Genomic DNA, 18,448 nt, shown 5'->3' on the forward strand with positions numbered 1-18,448 from the left:
ATTTCACCCTTTTCTGAATGTGTATCCAACAGCCTCAGGACAGCAGCCAGAGATCTGCAGTAATAGCACATTATAATCAAAGTTCCTGGGCACACTTAAGTTTTCCTCTTAGAGTTACTAGGGGGGAAAAAACCCCAGTTCTCAGCATATACCACCAACTCTTGGTCCTATAAAATACTGTACTCTGCTAGATGAGCAAAGTGAAAGGACAACACACTCTTCAAAAGGGGTTTATAATACAGAATTATAAAGCACTAGAATACTGTTCAGCCAAAGAGAGGGTTATATTGACTCAGTAAGTATTCCTAATCTGTATGTTTTCAGATGGATCAAGTTCCAGAACAATTGATTGGCCCATTCAGACTGCCCTGAAGAATGCAAAGCGAATGGGTGGAAACAGAGAAGGAATTCAGAAAGTTAAACAGAAAATGCTATGTAACAATACATACCTTGCACTGATTGGCTGCCTTCCATCCAGGAGTATCAAAACGTCCTTTACAAACTGTACAGTCAAGAATCACTTACCCCTCACCAAAATGCTACCACCTCTGGTGTGGAATGCAGCAGCGAGCAACATTAGTACATAGCAGTTTAGGATAAAACACAAAAGACTATCATGTCCTACTGAAACTCACATGGGTATTTTAGGATTGGCAGTTAATAACCCAGTTTGGTATTTGTTGAGGACACCAGAGCCAAAACCTCTGCACTTGTAAACAAAACAAAACAAAAAAAACCCAAACAAAAACATTCTTAAACATACTACAAATTCTTTAGTAATTGCAAGTGATCAAAATTCCCCAAATTATACCAATAATTCTTAGATTAAGCGGATATAATACACAGGCATTCCCTCGGTGTCATCTATTTAACAGTTTTCTATAACACCCATCACCATAGTATCTAAGTGCTAAATGGGAGTGCAGTATTGAGTAAAGGATGCAATATGGGATTTGATAACGACTTAACAGAAAGAGAATGCAATAAATATTCTATGAAAGATTGTCTTGGGGGGTGTATATGAGAGAGGAGGGTGGGAGAGAGAGGACACATTTTCCTTATAGGAGGATACATTTTCCAGCAGGGCTGGCAGCACAAGTCATATTAAGCCGTAACTGGAGTTGCCTGTCTAATTCCTCATGGATCACACTGAAAGCGAACCCCATCATCTTAAAGGATGTGCTAAAGCTTTGGCTGGGACTCACTCACTCAGCAGAAACTGTTTGGGATTATTCCACAAAGCACTTCCTCTGATCTGATTTAAAGGGACACTGTGTCAAGCTAGTTTAGGCACCAAATTTGCCCTGCCTCAAGAATGTTTAGCGGGAAATGTTCTCTGGATATCAAGTTTTTTGCTCCTTCCAGTTCATCCCTGTCACCAAATAAATAAATCCTACAATATTTTGCTCTGCTGAAAAAAAGCCACCCAAGCCAGCAGAAAGGGCACAACCCCTATTCCCATTACTGGATGGCTGATCCATAATGCTTTGGCAAGCAAGAAGGTAAATGATCTATTATGGTTATTTGTTTAGCATTCTATGTGATCTAAAGAAATATGCTGGCTTGGTGCACGTGGCCCCATCTCATTCTCATGGCTGGTCCCAGCAACCACACCACTTACTGACAGCAAATAGTGTTACTCCTTTTGATCAAATGACAGGGGTGAATGTTTTGGTGTTGTAAATCCTTAGTTCAATCCCTGCTCAAGAGTGCAGCATCTGAATGGGTACAACCATTGTTAGTATCTGTGTTAGGGTGGCTTATGCTCTACAAGAAACAAAGAAGGGACACTGGAGAACTGTTATCCCCAGCTTTTATGAGGTTGGGGCAAGAAATCAGAAGTACCACCTATGAGAGCCTTTCTAAGCCCCTTAGAGATCTTCAGTTTAAAAGCCCTTATAACTGCAATATGGTATCTTAATTTAATGAAATAAAGCCAGTCACTATTTCCACAGGCAACTTTGTGTTTCATTCTCACAAAACAAGCACTTTGGTTACAAAAATGAAAGCAGTTCCAGCACATATTTTCTTAGCAATTATTCAGAACAGCTTAGCCTTCCAATTTCCTAAAGAATCAAATAAATAGCCAGCAGACTCACAAAAGCTGTGTGAAATATTGTAGAAAAGCAGTTCTGAACTGCCAGACTAGCAAACATAACAATACAGACCCTGAAATTATGTGCATATGAGGATGTTCTAACACTGTAGACTGTCAAGATATAAATCATTTATACAAAACTTCCATACCTGTCTCTCAGACAGCATCTCACATTATTAGATCTGAAAGAATCTAAAACATCTCTTTTAATTTTCACCATTTACATTGGGTATTTTTTGCCCCTCACTCAGCTTGGGGCGTGAAAGTAGACTGGTTAGTTTCATTTCCTGGTTCTCATAAAATTTCCCAAATGCTACTGGGTTTGGATTTTCCACCTTGCTGCAGAATGCTTAAAAGAAACTTAAAACATTTCATGAAAACATTTCTATCAACTGTAAAACACAACCGTACAAATTGGCAGGTGACACTTGCCAAGAGGGACAGCAGGGAGATTCAAATAGCAAAATCAGAACAAACAGATTCTGGAGGCCAAGCGTAGTCATGGGGATAGGAGGACTTTCCAGCTTCAATCCAGGTAGAAGGCGCCCTTATAGGATGTTACTGAGATAAAAAGCCTTTCAAAGTCCAAGGTTTTCAGACAAGAAATACGTTCCACCTGAATTCATTTTGGTGTGTAAGCCTTTTAAGGACACTTCAGACATCAGCTAGAAGGCCTCTTCCGCCTTCTCAAGATTGAATCATTTTCTTCTGTGTGTCAAAGACATATCTTTTAAAGAGAAGGTTGATAGTAACAGGCTGGGCTGAGTCAACCTTGCTGCTTTCATCCTCTTTGGCTGCATCTCCCTTCCCTGCCTTGGATTTCTTCTTGGAGGGGACAGTGAGAAACACCTTTGTATCTGACTTGAGTCCATCTGAAAAAATCAAGAACATACATGACAAAAAACTGCCTGTCAGCATTTCAATATTACAAGTGTACATCTGAAAACAATGAATACGTGAGTTCATCATTGCAATATACCTCATTTCAAGGATTTATTGGCTAAAACTAAAATTATGACAATCCTTCAAAAGTACAGTTCAGAATAGTTATTCCCTGCAATCCAATATAGTCTCCTGCATCCTCATTCCCAGATCCATGTTCTTTGCAAGCTCTAATACAGTTACCCCCCAAGCCATCTCCCTTCCAAAGTTCTGAAGGGATAAATAGTAATGGATTTTTAACAAATCAGATCAAATTGCCTGATCTAGGCCTTTAAAACTCTACAGACTTCCCTCTTTATCCTGAATGGATGCTTTCCAGCAACCTCTTCTTTCTTGTGAGTGGATTTGGGGACTAGCATTTTAAAAAAAATCAATAAGAGTCACATTTAACCTTGCTCTATTTCTGAGAAGCAAAACCAACTTGTCCAAAAAAATTCATATAGAAATCTCACAAGAACATAAGTGACAAATCAAAGATTAAAATCCTGAAAAAGTGTAGCTCCATAGGCACCAGAGGTCTTGAATACCTTTGGTCCATTACCTAGACTGGCCAAAAGTACACTGCTCAATACACCACAAGTAAAGCAGTGTTGTTTCTGGCCAAAGCACCATATATGTTAACCGGTTACAATTTTTTTTACGTGGCCAATCCTTAAGAGGATCAGAATTTGGGGGAGCACGACTGGAAGTTTAAACACTATGCTCGAAAAGGATTTAAATCTTTTGTGTTCAAACAGGAATATCTGCCCTTTTCTACCTAAACAGCAGGGGTTTTATTTACCATTTTTATGTTATTTTAACGGATCACATTGGTGACATTTCAGATAAGAGATACAAGGTAGCCAAGTCCAAATAAATGCTGCAAAACAGGGGAGATACTGCTCCTTGGAGACTGCTCTTGAAGCCTTTTCTTTCTTAAAGCAGATGACAGAGAACCTCTGAGAAGCATATTCAATGCCACCTATCTGCATACTCCAAAATGTAGCTCTCAGGCATTTGGCCAGTTTCAGTTCAGGTGTTTTTAACCTGTGGTGTCATGTAACCTTATCTCAAACACTTAATCAGCTTCTCCCACCTCATTCTGAAATTCAGAGACGGAGTCTCGTATCATGGCCTGACAAAAAGATTGAGATGCTTATGATTTACTGGAGACAGGAGGTCTACAAGCACATGTGATTTGCTCCATTACAGACACATCTAGTGGGTATTTACAGCTGATTGTGGGGACTCAGCACCAGAGCCACCTTCTCTTCTTGCTAAATCAGATAGTAAATTGCTCCAAGAGGCATTCACAATGTGCTGCAAAAGTGTGTGTGTGGGGGGGGGGGGGAAGGGGGGGGGGAGAGAGAAGAGGAATCACAACAGCAAGAGAATAGGAAATACGCAGGTCCTGCAGCAAAACCATTACACTGTCAGCTATTCCCCTTCAATTCCTGTAACGGAGGTTCTGAAAACACTGCCAAATCCTTGATACATAGCGCTCTAAGGGCTAGTCTACACTACCCGCCCGGATCGGCGGGTAGAAATCGATCTCTCAGGGATCGATTTATCGTGTCTCATCTAGACGGATAAATCGATCCCCGAATCGACGCGCATACTCCCACCTCGTCAGGAGGAGTAAGCGCCGTCGACAGGGGAGCCGCGGCGGTCGATTTGCCGCCGTCCTCACAGTGGGGTAAGTCAAAAAGGATACGTCCAATTCAGCTACGCTATTCGCGTAGCTGAATTTGCGTATCTTAAATCGACCCCCCCCCCCCAGTGTAGACCTAGCCTAACAGGCAGACCACTCAAATGCTCCACGTTGGGGGGAAGTGAGGACAATCAGGTGCTCTCTCCAAACACAAAGGGACGTGGGAGTATGGGAGAAAAGGAGCACATTATATAGGTACATAATTTAAAAAATACATAGCCTAGGGTTGGGGAAGTCAAATGTCAGCATTAACTTTGCATACATTCTACAAGACCTCCTGAAATGTATATGAATGACCAGTAAAAAGTTTTCTTCTTTTATCTTCAGATATTGGGATATAAAAAGCAACACTTATTTCATGTGAAAGTGACTAGGTTAGTTTCTCCCCAGCGGTTGAGAAGTTTAATGATAATTATCCTTGTATGTGGAAGATACAATTAATCAAGTTAGATAATATAGTAAAACCTGACCTCAAACACGTACTATATGCCTCCACTACGCCGTACAATTGTTTTTGTTGTTGCTGATTTTTATAAAACCCAAACCCAAGTGCTGTCCACATAAAACCTATTTTAAAAAGTTTTTACTTGCATTACGACCACCTTTCATCATTAAAAATGAAAGAATCTAATAATTTCATATAAAGTACCTTCTTTTACATTTGGAAAGTATCTAGCACATTTTGAATCCTGGAAACAACAGCAATAATAATAGAGATGGGAAAAAAACTATTAGCTGATCCAGTGTAGCTCCCTGCCTGTGCAGGATTTGTTCCCTATTGTACATTTCCACTCTTTTGACCGATCTCATTGCAAATGTCCCTAACTTACAGGGCTTCCTGTACTTCTCCAGGGAGACTGATTACTTTTCGGACTTCGCCCAGTTTAGACAAGGAAGCTATGCGGTTTAGCTTCACTTCGGTTACTAGTCAGTTTCCCTTTCTTGGTCTCATCACTAGTATTACGTTGCTGCTGCTGGAACACTGCTGCTATTAGGAAGATGTTTAAATCCAAATCATCTCAGAAAGGCCCATTTTCATTAATTACAAAAGATCATGAAATATTTCAAGCCATATTACTAGGTTGTGCAAGACACATTTTAATTTAAAAAAAAATATCTAATTTGGGGGGTTAAAACTTGACAACAGTGGCCAACATTTTCTATCTTGGGTGTCAGAAGCTAGCTACCTAATTCCATACTCAGGAACCCTTCCTCTTGGTTTATACAGAGTTTAGCACAATAATGCCCCCAATCCTGATTGGGGCCTCTGGGTGCAATCACAATATTTAACATTAAACAACCGGAATAGGTAACTGGCTTGAGTTTCAGAGGTGCGGTACAATCACCGTTCCAAACGGGCAGAGCATCCATAGCGCCCACACAAGCCACTGAGAGCCTGGGGTGCTCAGCACCTTTGAAAGTCAGGCCACTCATACAGGCCACTGCCTACATTGAAGCACCCACATTTGAAAATTTTGATTTCAAGTAAAGATGATGAAAAAATGAAAATGGAGCCACACAAAGTGTAATGAACTGCGGGGGGGGGGGGGGGGGGGTGTTAAAGCAACCTCCTCTCCAATCCATCCAGAAAAATTGAAAAAGAAAGAGGCAAGACTTGACCTCGCCTGCAGGCTCCACACCCATTCAGATTCAAACAAGGCATTATGTGCAAGAAGAGTTAGCAGGAGAGATGGAAGAATGTGGCAGTTCCTACAAGTGAAATCATGGGCTGCCAGCCAAATGCAGCTCAGGTATTATTAAACTTGCAAGGTATCTAAATTACTTAATCAGATCCCATGGCCCTCATTTTGCAAACAGATTAGGTGGCTGGCATCATACCCTGACAAATGGCAGTTGCTGTTTTTTTCACTCTGGTGCCAGGAGGTCTATGGCTGAAGAGGCTCTATGATACAAAGCAGCACAAAGGAGCAAGCAGAGGGAGACAGGCAGAGAGGCACAATCTAGGTTTCATCTACCTCCGTGGATTTCTCGCGTTACACACAATGCATACTTTACATTTTACAAAACCCAGGAAATGAAGGGAAATATATCTGTCACCGAAGAAGACATCAGCCCTTTAATAGCTGAAATGACGGATATTTTTAGATGAAACTCTAGTTTAACTTACTTACATTAGAGGTCTAATCTCTCCTGAACAATGACTATGTTAGCTTGAATACATAGTGAGAAATCTGTTCCATTAATTAAGTGCTGCCTGTACTAGGATTTGTAGCAAATGTTAATAGATTTTTTTCCTTCCTCTGTTGGACAATTACTTTATTTTGCCAAGTTGCTAATGGATTAAATTTAAAAGGTCTGTGTGTTAAAAAAGACTTTAGCTTCAAAGTTCTAACACGCACCTTGCCCACATTGCTGGGAAATACCTACATATTAATATTATTAATGGGCAGTCCTCAGAGGCATAGTAGATAGCTGAAAGCTTAGCAAATTCATTCCCACCCATCAACCTGCTTTCACCACTAAGTATATAACATAACTCTCCCAGCCAGACCTTATTTAAAATGTATTTATACTGTAGACTAACCTAGGTTAGAGAAGTAAATGTGAATATACAATAGCTCCTATTATTACTCTGTTGTAAATACCATGTCAGGACTCTCATACTAACTATAGGATTCTTCTATTTTAGCAAGGACTAAAGGATTCATCCCAGATTGTATATTTCACAATTCCAGAAAATGCAAACTTTGCATGCAAATGAAAAAAAAATCCCACCAGGAAAATTAATTTCAAAGCCTCAGAATGGCTTCATACAGCAGAAAGATAAAGATTTTTTGGAACAATTTTATATTTTCAACAATAAAATAGGTTTTGCCCTAATTTATGTTACATTAGTTTTAGTTTATAAAACATTATTATAACCCAGATTTTTACAATTGCACAGGCAAAAATTCTTGTCTAATTGCAGAAAATATGCAATCACAACAATTTGGTACACCGATAACATGCAAAGAAATTCTGGGCTTGTATTTCTTCTTCCTCTTCTCCTATCAAATACCTGATACTTAGTATCTACCCAGTCAGATCTGGCAATAATTCAAAGGCTGTGCCAAATGGAGTTTTAAGGTTCCCCTGATGCTTCATCATGGCATGATCATTTGCTTCTTCATACCTACCTGATCCCTCTAATAGGGTCTGATCCAAAGCCCAGTCACATCGATGGACCTTTTCTCATTATCTTCAATGATCTTTGGATCAGGCCTATAGGAAAGAGATGACTTCACTGCTCCTAGCCAGTAGCCAGGATAGCAGATGAGCATTTTCCCCCCAATACTGCTCTGCAAGTGGACCAATTAAGAGGTGCTGGCAAAACAGGAATCCTTCAGATTTCCCCTCTTCTTTGAGTTCAAATAGAAATACCATTAAGTAAAAACAAAACAAAAGTAATCCTCTCTTGCATACAAGAGTTCATGAACATTTTTCATATGTTCATTTATGATTTAGGTGCTGGCTAATATGAGTCAAACAGGTGGCAAACTCCTTCCAGAACTCTCATGTTGAGAAGATACGTGAGGAATGAATGCCAATTCCTCCATGCAAGTGATCCTCCCTCTGCCTCATCAGATCCTCTCTCCAGCTTGACCCACTGCCTAACTCAAATCAATTGCTTCACTTCCACTTGACTATATTCACTCCTCTATCTCCTATCCCCACTGTTGTATATTTTTAACCTACTAAGTGTAAAAGACAATTACTTGTTCCATAACTGGTGTTGTTGAGATGTGTTGCTCATCTCCGCTCTCTGTTAGGTGTGTGTGCTCGCCACATGCACCAGTGCCGGAAGTGGTATCCGTAGGGGACCGGCTCTGGCACCCTCGAGTGGCGCGCACATGCCATGGTATACGGGGCACCGCCGGCTCCCTCCACCCTCAGTTCCTTCTTCCAGAAATTCCTACAGTGGGGAAGGAGGGTGGGGCATGGAATGGACATGAGCAACACATCTTGAAGAACACAAATTCAAGTGCTTGCTCATGTCCATTCCATATTAGGTGACTCCCAAGCAGTACCAACCGAGGCAAGTAGGAGTTCATGGATGTGTAGATTGCAATGCAGCTCTGCCGAACCGAGCGTCAACTCTGGCCTCCTGAGTGATGGCGTAATGCGCTGTGAACATGTGAACTGAAGACCATGTCACGGCTCTGCAAATATCCTGGATGGGAATGTGCGCCAGGAAGGCTGCCGAGGATGCCTGGACTCTGGTCGAATGGGCCCTCACATTCGGCAGTGGTGGGACCTGTGCCAGCTTGTAACAAGTCCAGATTCAGGAGGTGATCCGGTTGGAAATCCTCTGTGAGGACACCAGAAGGCCCTTAATCCTGTCCGCTGTCATGATGAAGAGCTGGGTCGACCTGTGGAAGGGCTTGGTACACTTCAGGTAAAACGCCAGGACATGTCTGATGTCCAAGGCATGCAGCCTCCTTTCCTCACTAATAGTGTGTAGTTTGGGACAAAACACCAGGAGGAAGATGTCCTGATTGACATGGAAGGAAGATACCGCTTTCGGCAGAAAGGCCGGATGGGGTCGCAGTTGAACTTTGTCCTTGTAGAACACCATGTACGGTGGCTCTGATGTCAGGGCTTTAATCTCCGACACTTGTCTCGCCGATGTGATCGCCACAAGGAAAGCGACCTTCCATGACAAGTGGGAAAGGGAGCAGGAGCCCATAGGCTCAAAGGACGGGCCCGTGAGCCTAGAAAGAACCAAGTTAAGGTCCCATTGTGGGACAGGAGCCCAGACTGGCGGGAAAAGCCTCGCAAGGCCTCTCAGGAATCTGCTCGACGTGTCATGCGAAAAAACTGTCTGACCTTGGATCGGCGGGTGGAAAACGGAGATGGCCGCAAGGGCCAGCCCCTGGTTCTTAAGATGAAGCAGGTAATCTAAGATAGATTGTAAGGAGGAGTGTGATGGAGAAGTGCTACGCTCAGACGCCCAGTGGGAGAACCTCGTCCACTTGGCCAGGTAGGTTGCTCTGGGGGTACGGGGGGATACTGAGGCCGATCGCTTGTCTGAGGCCCCCATCACCGACCTGAGCCCTTGAGAAGGCTGAGTAAAGCTCCATGAGTACCAGGCAGCTGGCCAGTGGCCCTGGGTTAGATGGCGATACTGCCGACACCGAGGGTACCGCCGGTGCCGGGTTTTGGCCCGCTGGCAATGACCCCTGTCCAGTGCCGGAGCTTGAGCCCAAGTGGTTGCTCTCAGGCGACCACGAGCGAGTAGATCAGCTATCCCGGTCGCTGCAGTGCCGACTGCTGCACCTGGACAGGGAGCTCTCCACTCGGGATGAGTCCCTTCTGTGGGTCCTAGGAAAGCAGCGGCGTTCGGCGACGGCGTTACAATGATCTACGCCTCACGCTGCTTGACTGGTACCGGGATCTGGAGCGGATCGATCGCCAGGAAGACTTTCTCTCTGATCTTGGGAGACCAGCGAGGGTTTCGCCAAGCCTGCCTCTCTGCTTTCGAGGACTGGTTGCTCCATGCGCGTGAGCACTGGTGGGATGTCCCCCACGATGGGGAGCAGTGCCGCTGAGACGGGGACCTATTTAAAGGACTCAAGGTGGGTTTACTCCTAGACCGGGGTAACACCATAGCCAGTGTGGGCGGCACTGGTAGCGCCAGGATATCCTACACTGCTTGCAGGGCCTCGGGAGTCAACGGGACCTCTAGTTGGCAAAGGCCCCAGTCACTGTCCGGCCTGGCAGGCATGGGTTGGGGTGGGCTGGACCGCTTGACCTGAGCTCGTGCCCGACTCCTGGAAGGAGGTATCGAGCTGTCCTCCTCAGGCCCTGGCTCCCCTCCTGCCCTCTCCTTCCCCTTGCAGGATGTAGGAGATCTTCCTCTCCCAGTCTTCTTTAGCCGCTTGGCAGGTGCCAGGGAGGGGGAACGGCACCGGTCTGTCGACGGTGGGGTGCTGCATACTGATGCTGCAGTGCTCGGGGCAGATTCAGACCTTGACTGCTCCGGTGCCAGAGTTAGCGCTGACTCCACTAGGAGCGCCTTGAGACGAAAGTCTCTCTCCTTCTTAGTCCGAGGTTTGAATGACTTGCAGATATGGCACTTGTTGCTTATATGCGACTCTCAGAGACACCTTAAACAACTATTATGCGGATCGCTAATGGGCATTGATTTCTTGCAGCGATCGCATGGCTTAAAGCCTGGGGACCAGGGCATGCCCCATCCCTAGGCTAAGTCCCGTTCGGGGCCAACCAAGTAAAAACACTAACACACTAAGGGAAACTGTTAACTACGTACAACTGTTTTACAAGAAAAGTTCAAAATACTGGCTCCTTGCTCCTTCTTGTGGATCCCAGTCCACAGCTTCAAATAATCCTTTAGCCCATTCATTGCTCCATTTCTCCTATCTACATAGTCTATTGTCCTCCCGTGTTTTCTCTCCTTTTGTTTTGCTGTCTTCTGCTCCTCACCATTTTCTCTGACCCTGAAAAGGTCTTCTAAGGTGGACTTGGCTATTTCCCCTGAAGTCTAACCCGGTGGTTCTCAACCTGTGGTCTAAGACTTCCAAAGGGGTCCGCACCGCCTTTCAAAATTTTTAGGGGTCTGCAAATGAAAAAAGGTTGGGAACCCCTTCCCCCTCCAGCTTTCCTCTGCTTTCTGTTCTCTTTCCACCTAGCCATTTCTCTCTACCCCATTCCCTGCTCCAGCTTTCCCTCTTTCCTTTCCCTCCTCATTCCTACTCCAATCTCAGAGGTCTCCTTTACCTCCAGGAATGGCTCATCTCCTTTAGAAGACTAATGAAATGCTGAGTGACTGGAAAACTGTAAAAGGCTGAATGCTACATACTTTGGAGGAAAGTAGTAAAACAATGGAATAACTCCTGTGTGCCTAACCAGAGAAGGGAGTAACAGCCAAGGCACTGACTAATCACAATATTGTGAACAGGTGGAATGATATACATATGGGGCATGCCCTCTAACCCAGCCTAAAGAGAGGAAAATGTATACAGCTGAACTTCAAACCCCCCTCCCTGAAATAGGCCTGGGTGCCCCCTGAATTAAGTAACAGTTCCAATTCTTTACTGCAATGACAATTACAATGACACCTAGACCTGATATCACAAATTTCAATAGTTCCTTTCATGCTTAAAGATCCCAACATGTTTTATATACTGCATACTACCTATTACAGTTATTGGGGTCCCATAAATATTTCAGTATCAGTAATCTTTGCATTACTGGAACATAGCTGCCTCTGGATTGACGTGCAACAGGGTGGACAGCCAGCAGGCTCTACAATTGGGTGGGGTTGAAGAGTGTGAAATTTGAAACAAAGAGACAAGGGCAAACATTTACATTTATGTTCATGGGAATTTTAAATCTAATCAAATACCTGCACACATTAGAACAGTCTACTTTAATGTATTAGTAGGAACTACTACTAATGCTGCAACTGCACAAGTAACAGCAGTGGTGCAAGTGGTACTGTAGATATGCCTCGGGTGTTTTTACCACCATGTCATGGAAGTCTGCTCTAAGCCAGAGCACTGTCTACACTAATGGCTTAATACTAGTGCATCTGCACCATTACTAGCTGTTACTGGAATATGGGTATTACTTATTCTGGTGTAGGTGCATTTATCAGTGTTAGAGCCTATCCTTGATTTGTTGCTGGCATTTGCAAACATATTATCTGACTCCCTTCTGGAATTCACAGCATCACTTTTGTTAAGAGATTCAGGAGGATGAGAGACAGCTTTTTCTGTTTAGCAGATCTGCCAATATCACTTTGTGCTGTGGCCCCATAGATCTCACAAACTAAACAAGATAGGGCAAGAAAGGCCCTTGGATGGGAGACCTCCAAGGAAAGCACAGGAGCTGCAAAAAAGCATCCTGGTAATTTAGTGAGTGGCAATCTTCCCTCGGAATCAGTATTGAATGAATGCCACAGTATAGTACCAGGGTCTACATGCTGCTAGGCAGGACCTGTCTTTTGGAAACATAAAACCAAGGTCCTAACTGCCTGCGGTGATGAAAAATCTCACAGCACTTTTCACAAGAATAGGCTGCCCCAATGTCCTCACCAAATCATGACTTGGCTAATTATATTCTGCCTACAGCAGCTAAATTACTCCTGAAGTTCCAACTGGATACAGTATCACTACATGTCCCCAACTACTGTACAGTTTTGCTATGCACTGCTGAACAGCTGCTGTGTTCCACCGCTGAGCATGCTGCATTTCAGTGGTGAGTGAACTGAGAGCTTGTGTGCAGGCTTCTGGAATGAAAGGCATTATTATAAGAGTTGTTATACTGGAACTGGAATTACCAAGTGGATTTCATTATGGTCTTCTGATTATTAGGAAAGAGCTGCTCTTTCTTGATGAGGAAGAAAGAAGCTGTTTTAATTCGGGAGAATGACCTAGGTGAAGTTCAGGCCAAAGCTGTATTTGGAAAACTCTCACATAAAGCTGGACACAACCCTTTCATGCACGGTGCCAATTCTACACAATGGCTTGAACTGCACTCTCCGGCGGTCCTTAAAGGCACATTCTGTATCTTGGCTTTCACTGCTAGCAATCAAGAAAGAATTCAAGAAAACAAAACTGTTTCCCAAGCACTGTTTGCTGGTGCCATAATTAATATAATCAAACAATTCCACAAATTGCTTCCAATTGCTGGCGTCACTTTCATGTTCAGAACCAGACTTTCAAAGAAGGGCCCTTCTTGTCCTACACCCCTACAGAGGTAACTCTTGGTTCACACAGTGGTAACAAGGCCTCGCTAAATAATATAGGGTAATTTGTACTGTAATAGGTCCCTAAGGCACCATGGACACAATTTGAAATGCCATCTAATTTTTCTTTTTTAATTAAAAAGCAGTTACTATATTTAAATGACAACACAAAAAAAGTTCAGAGGGGACAATTTGAAGGTTCCCACAGCTTGCTGGGGGTCTTCTGAAGGTCAAGAAGAGTTTTATGGGCTCAATTGTACACAGTAGGACTATTTCTTTAATTAGCTCAGCGTCCCCTCTGCATAAAGTCAGCATTTTGATTCATACTGCTAAATGGAACTCAGGCCCTAGTACTGCAAGCCCCAGACCAGAAACATTTACAATATTTACTAACACCTCCATGATTTCTGGCTGCCCTTTTCTCCCGCCCCAACAGAGTCCTTAATTTACCACCTAGATCAAGCAGAGTGTATCAAGTGTGCATTCAGTGTGCCACTCATCCATAGGTTTACTGGTCCACCCCATAGCCAGCAAGCTGAATCTGCAGGATGATCGAAGTGTGCCAACTCAAACTTCCAAAATCAGTGTAGCATCATCATGATGCCCATCATCAAAATACAATACAAATGACAAGATCCAGCATCAAAATTGATTTGTCTAGAAGGATGTTTACATTCTGGTGACCTGTGTAAGCATGTGGAGTCTCTGCTGCCCGAAGCACTGAGATGGGACAGATTTTTCCATCTATCCGCTCCATTGTGCATTGGAATTTTGCTCCTTAAACCCTACATAAACCACTTGAACAAGCCACATGTTATCCACAGCCAGTGAGACAATCTAAACGCTCTCTACAAGGCCATCTGTGGCTGCCAAAATATATTCCAAAGGGCAGCCTTATCCTCAGTGCCCACCCAGCATCTTCTCCAGCCCAAACTCAGACCCCTGCTCTGAAACAACAAGTCAGAGCTCTTCTGTATTTCTCAGGCAGTTAAGCACACACTTTCAGAATATAAAACAGGGTCATGTTTTTTATACACTAAAAAAATCCATGGCCACCTCATACTTCACAACTGTCCGTGCGCTGCACGGTGTGCCTATTTGTTGACAGTGGGACACAGCTTGGATCCTCTTGTTCCAGAGGTAGGCCAGGTTAATTTTTGGGAACATGGAGAGGCAAAGAGGAGAGTTTATGATGTTTTATATCTGGCCCATTGACCATGCACTGTTTACTTGTCTATTCTTGTATTGTAAGCTCCTCAGAGCAAGAGCCATCCGTCTTGAGTGTTTGCACATGTTGAGCATTACTGGACTAAAATAAAATAACGAGGACAATACTATTAATGTGAAGGCTGAAGCTGCAGCTTGATGTCTACAGGGACTCTTGACAGAGTTTGACAATAGAGAAATTATTGGTTGACCAGCTCTAGCTTCACCATCATACTGGGAAACATCCCAAGTTATTAAGAACAGCCAGCCTGGGAACATAGTATTTAAAAAAAATGATTTTTCAGAGCAATTGGTCACTATTATTTCAACCGCTGATGTGCATTTGTTCCCACTCTCCATGGGCCTGCTTCGTGATCAGAACACTCCTGCTAAAGTAAGGCCGACCTTGTGTTGGTTTCCTTTAATCAAAGATCATTGCTGTCTCATATATCTCTAGCCAAAAGGATTTAATTAGCAAGATAAATATTGATAGTAAAACAATGACAATGAGCCACAACTTGAACTTTGCTGTTTGCTTAACTATACAGCACAGTCTTTCTTCAATTTAATAGATCTTGTGCACTCTTGTGATGGCTCTGGTGCTGGAACTGGTTTTGAAGCTTGAAAATCCATGCTACTTAAGGACCATGCATCAGTCATGGAGCTAAAAGTCTCCCCTCCCTCTCATCCCCACCCCCTGCACAAGTTCTGCCTCCGACATTGTCACAGTCCCATTGCTTGTCTTCGTTCAAGAAAATGAAAAGTGAACAAGAGCCAGAAAACGTTCTTTCTGGTTGAACTGTTCTTATGAATACAAGGAAGAGCAACTTCTGGCCAGAACACCAAGCACAGTTTAGGCAGGAGGGCAAGCTTATCACTCAATTCCAGTTCTGCCAATACACATCAATCCTGACTGGCATCACTCCTCCAGTTCTATTCTGCACACACAGCTCTGTCAACGTCCCACATTCTTGTCCCTTAACTCCCACTACTATTCCTAGCCCTGGGACCAGGCACATCTTTGCCACTGGATCTCAAACCATATCTAAGAGCCTGTCTCGCATAAACTAAAATCTACTTTCTAATGAGTGTATAGGCAAACTGAATTCAGTATGGTCAGGGATATTTGGGACAGTCTCTTAAAACAGGAGATTTACTTAATAACGAAGGACTCTTGCGCAGGTTTCACTATAGTAGGGTCTGTAATGTTTAAACTCTCATATCTGTAGGGAAGCAAGTTCCGAAGAGCATAACTTCCCATGTTCTGAAGAGCATAACTCAAATTTCCATGCAGATTAAGGGATACAGTATAATTCCAACCCAGTGCATGGGGACTTTATCTGTGAGAGTTCATAATTCTAAATCCTTGGTTGCACTGAGTTGGGACCATCTTTAACTCCTATGTGGGTGTTTTGAAGCTAAAGCACACACTGGTATGGGCCAACAGATGCCTCAGTTGACATAAGGTCAACCCCAGTACCATAAAGAAATCAATACCTCTGGTCTGCACTAGGATGAGCAGCAGTACAGCAGGAAATCTGGTTTGAATTCAACAAAAGGGGCTAAAATTTCATCAGGGAAGCCTAATGAAAAGCAAAAAAATACAAATACACAATCTTACACCAGCCTTTCAGAAATGCATACGAGGCAGAAAAAGTTCAGGTTAGCAGATCTGACACAGAACCAAAGGCAATTCATTACAAAGCTGCTCCAAATCAAAGTGCTAGATCCGTGGACCCATAATCCTCCCATCTTGCTTGCAACTCTTGATGTGGAGTAGGCACCACAGAAGCCAGTTAAGCTGACCCAAGTCAACTGACTTATACTGGGCATCTGCTACTTAGTGCTGGCCCAGAGTTTAAGTTGTGCGATATTCATCGTCCCATGGGCTGCCTTTTTAAAGCAATCCTGAACAATGGGACTTCAGAATAAAGACTAAAACAGTTATTTTAAAAAAAAACTTCTAGGCAAAGGCCTTTAATGCGATTAGTAAGGGGAGGAGGATAGGGTAGCAGCTTTTTCTTTTTTATGTTATGTATATTGTGTGTAAACAAATATGCAATTTGCTTTAAAAAGATAAGGTGATTAAATTTTTATCAGGCTTGTACTCTGTTGTCACCACAACAAAGAGAATTAGGAAGAGGAAAGAAAGGCCTTTTTATTTGAATTATGCTCTTACCAGAGGTTCTCCACAGCACAGCTGAAAAGCCACTCAATGTTCTCTAAACAGGCCCTTTGATTGCATTTTATTCAACTTGTTTGCATTTGGAGCAATCGAAAGGAAAAGAACGCTCCACATTTTGATGTCTTAATGTTCCTTAATACCTTCTTTAATTTATATTAAGCTTCTTAACTAGGGTGATGAATTCTTCAAAAACAATAAAGACCTAGTACAGAAATCTTTCACACACCATGAAAATTGAAATTATAATGTATTCACGGCTTTTTTTGTTACAAAAAAAAATATTTAGAAGAAAGATTTAAAGCATACACAAAAAAATCCTGAAAGTTGTATGAAAAATGACTTGATCCACAGAACTAGATGAAAGTTCAAACTAATTATTACAAGGAAAAGAAAATGGTTGGGGGGGAGGTGTGGAATGGAGAAAACTATAACAGAATGTTTTGTTACTATAAAGTTTTCAGTCTTAATATTCTATAAATTCCTTCTCTATCACTTTCTATAAAAAAGGACTCTGGAAATCTTTGTATTTTGGTTTTACACAGAATAAATTTGAATGTTTGCCATTCCTCTCTCTCCCCATTACTATTATTCGTAGTCTTATTTCCTAAAATGGCTTTTAAACTTTAAACTTCCACAATATATTTCCATCTATTTCTATCTTTTACAGAGGGCCAAAACCAACAATGCACATTTAATTAGTGGACTTAATAATGCCTCGAAATGCCAACATACGCAACAGTTTTGCGGCTGCCTGGGTAAAGTTTCACAGACTGAGTTGTCATTCACAGGTGGATCTCAGTCAGATGGGAGACCGGGTTTATGAGAAAAGCAAGGATAATGTAGTAAACATGGAACTAAAACAGGCCACCCAAAGGACAAGACTCAATGGATTTGTTCTTGCATGTACTGTACATTTTCCAATTATAGTTAAAGAAACATTCTAAAATTGCTTAGCCTACAACACTGATTATTTGCCCCATGCTGTAAGTCTTACCCCACAGGATCCCAATAATTAAAAAAAAAAACTTTACAGCAGCAATCCATCATAGTCCATATGTTCCTAACAAGAAACCATTAGGTTGGCATAATCTCAATTTAGCTCTTTTTCCACAATCGGTCTTACTGGCTTGCACTTGCACTTTTCTCAGTATTTGTTGAGAACTACAAATATATGTATTTGTGTGTGTGTGTGTGTGTGTGTGTATACACACACACACACACACAAATACACATATTATATATATATATATATACACACATATACACACACACATACACACACAAATACAAATACACGCACATACACATCAGCCTATTCATTGCTCCCACTCCACAAAGAAACCCCCCAAAACAAACAAACAAGCAAACAATTCATGGTATTGTCCTATTATAAGCCAAAACAATACCTAGATATTGCACTACACTGATTTGGTGCATTAGAAATACAGTAGGAGAGACGAACTTCCAAGATACTCCCTACCCCTGAAGTACATCAAATCACCCTAGAAATCCCTCTGAAAGAAGCATGTTTGAAAAGGAACACGGATTTGTTATTTTCTGTCGACATTCACTGATAGCTCACCTCCCTTGCGTGAGTTACACTTTTATGTTAGCTTC

The 18,448-nt window shown here is 42.6% G+C and overlaps 1 protein-coding gene across 1 annotated transcript in view; it reads right to left on the bottom strand.

The window, feature by feature from the left end:
* Positions 1-1,974: 1,974 nt before the first annotated feature.
* Positions 1,975-18,448, bottom strand: part of EEFSEC (eukaryotic elongation factor, selenocysteine-tRNA specific) — a 176,980-nt gene continuing 160,506 nt past the window's right edge. Inside the window, exon 7 of the mRNA XM_065408075.1 lies at positions 1,975-2,970. Within this exon, the coding sequence (XP_065264147.1) occupies positions 2,786-2,970 (185 nt within the window). The 3' untranslated portion in view covers positions 1,975-2,785. The remainder of the gene's footprint in view (positions 2,971-18,448) is intronic.

Source organism: Emys orbicularis, chromosome 7 (genome assembly GCF_028017835.1).
Source record: "Emys orbicularis isolate rEmyOrb1 chromosome 7, rEmyOrb1.hap1, whole genome shotgun sequence".
NCBI lineage: Eukaryota > Metazoa > Chordata > Testudines > Emydidae > Emys > Emys orbicularis.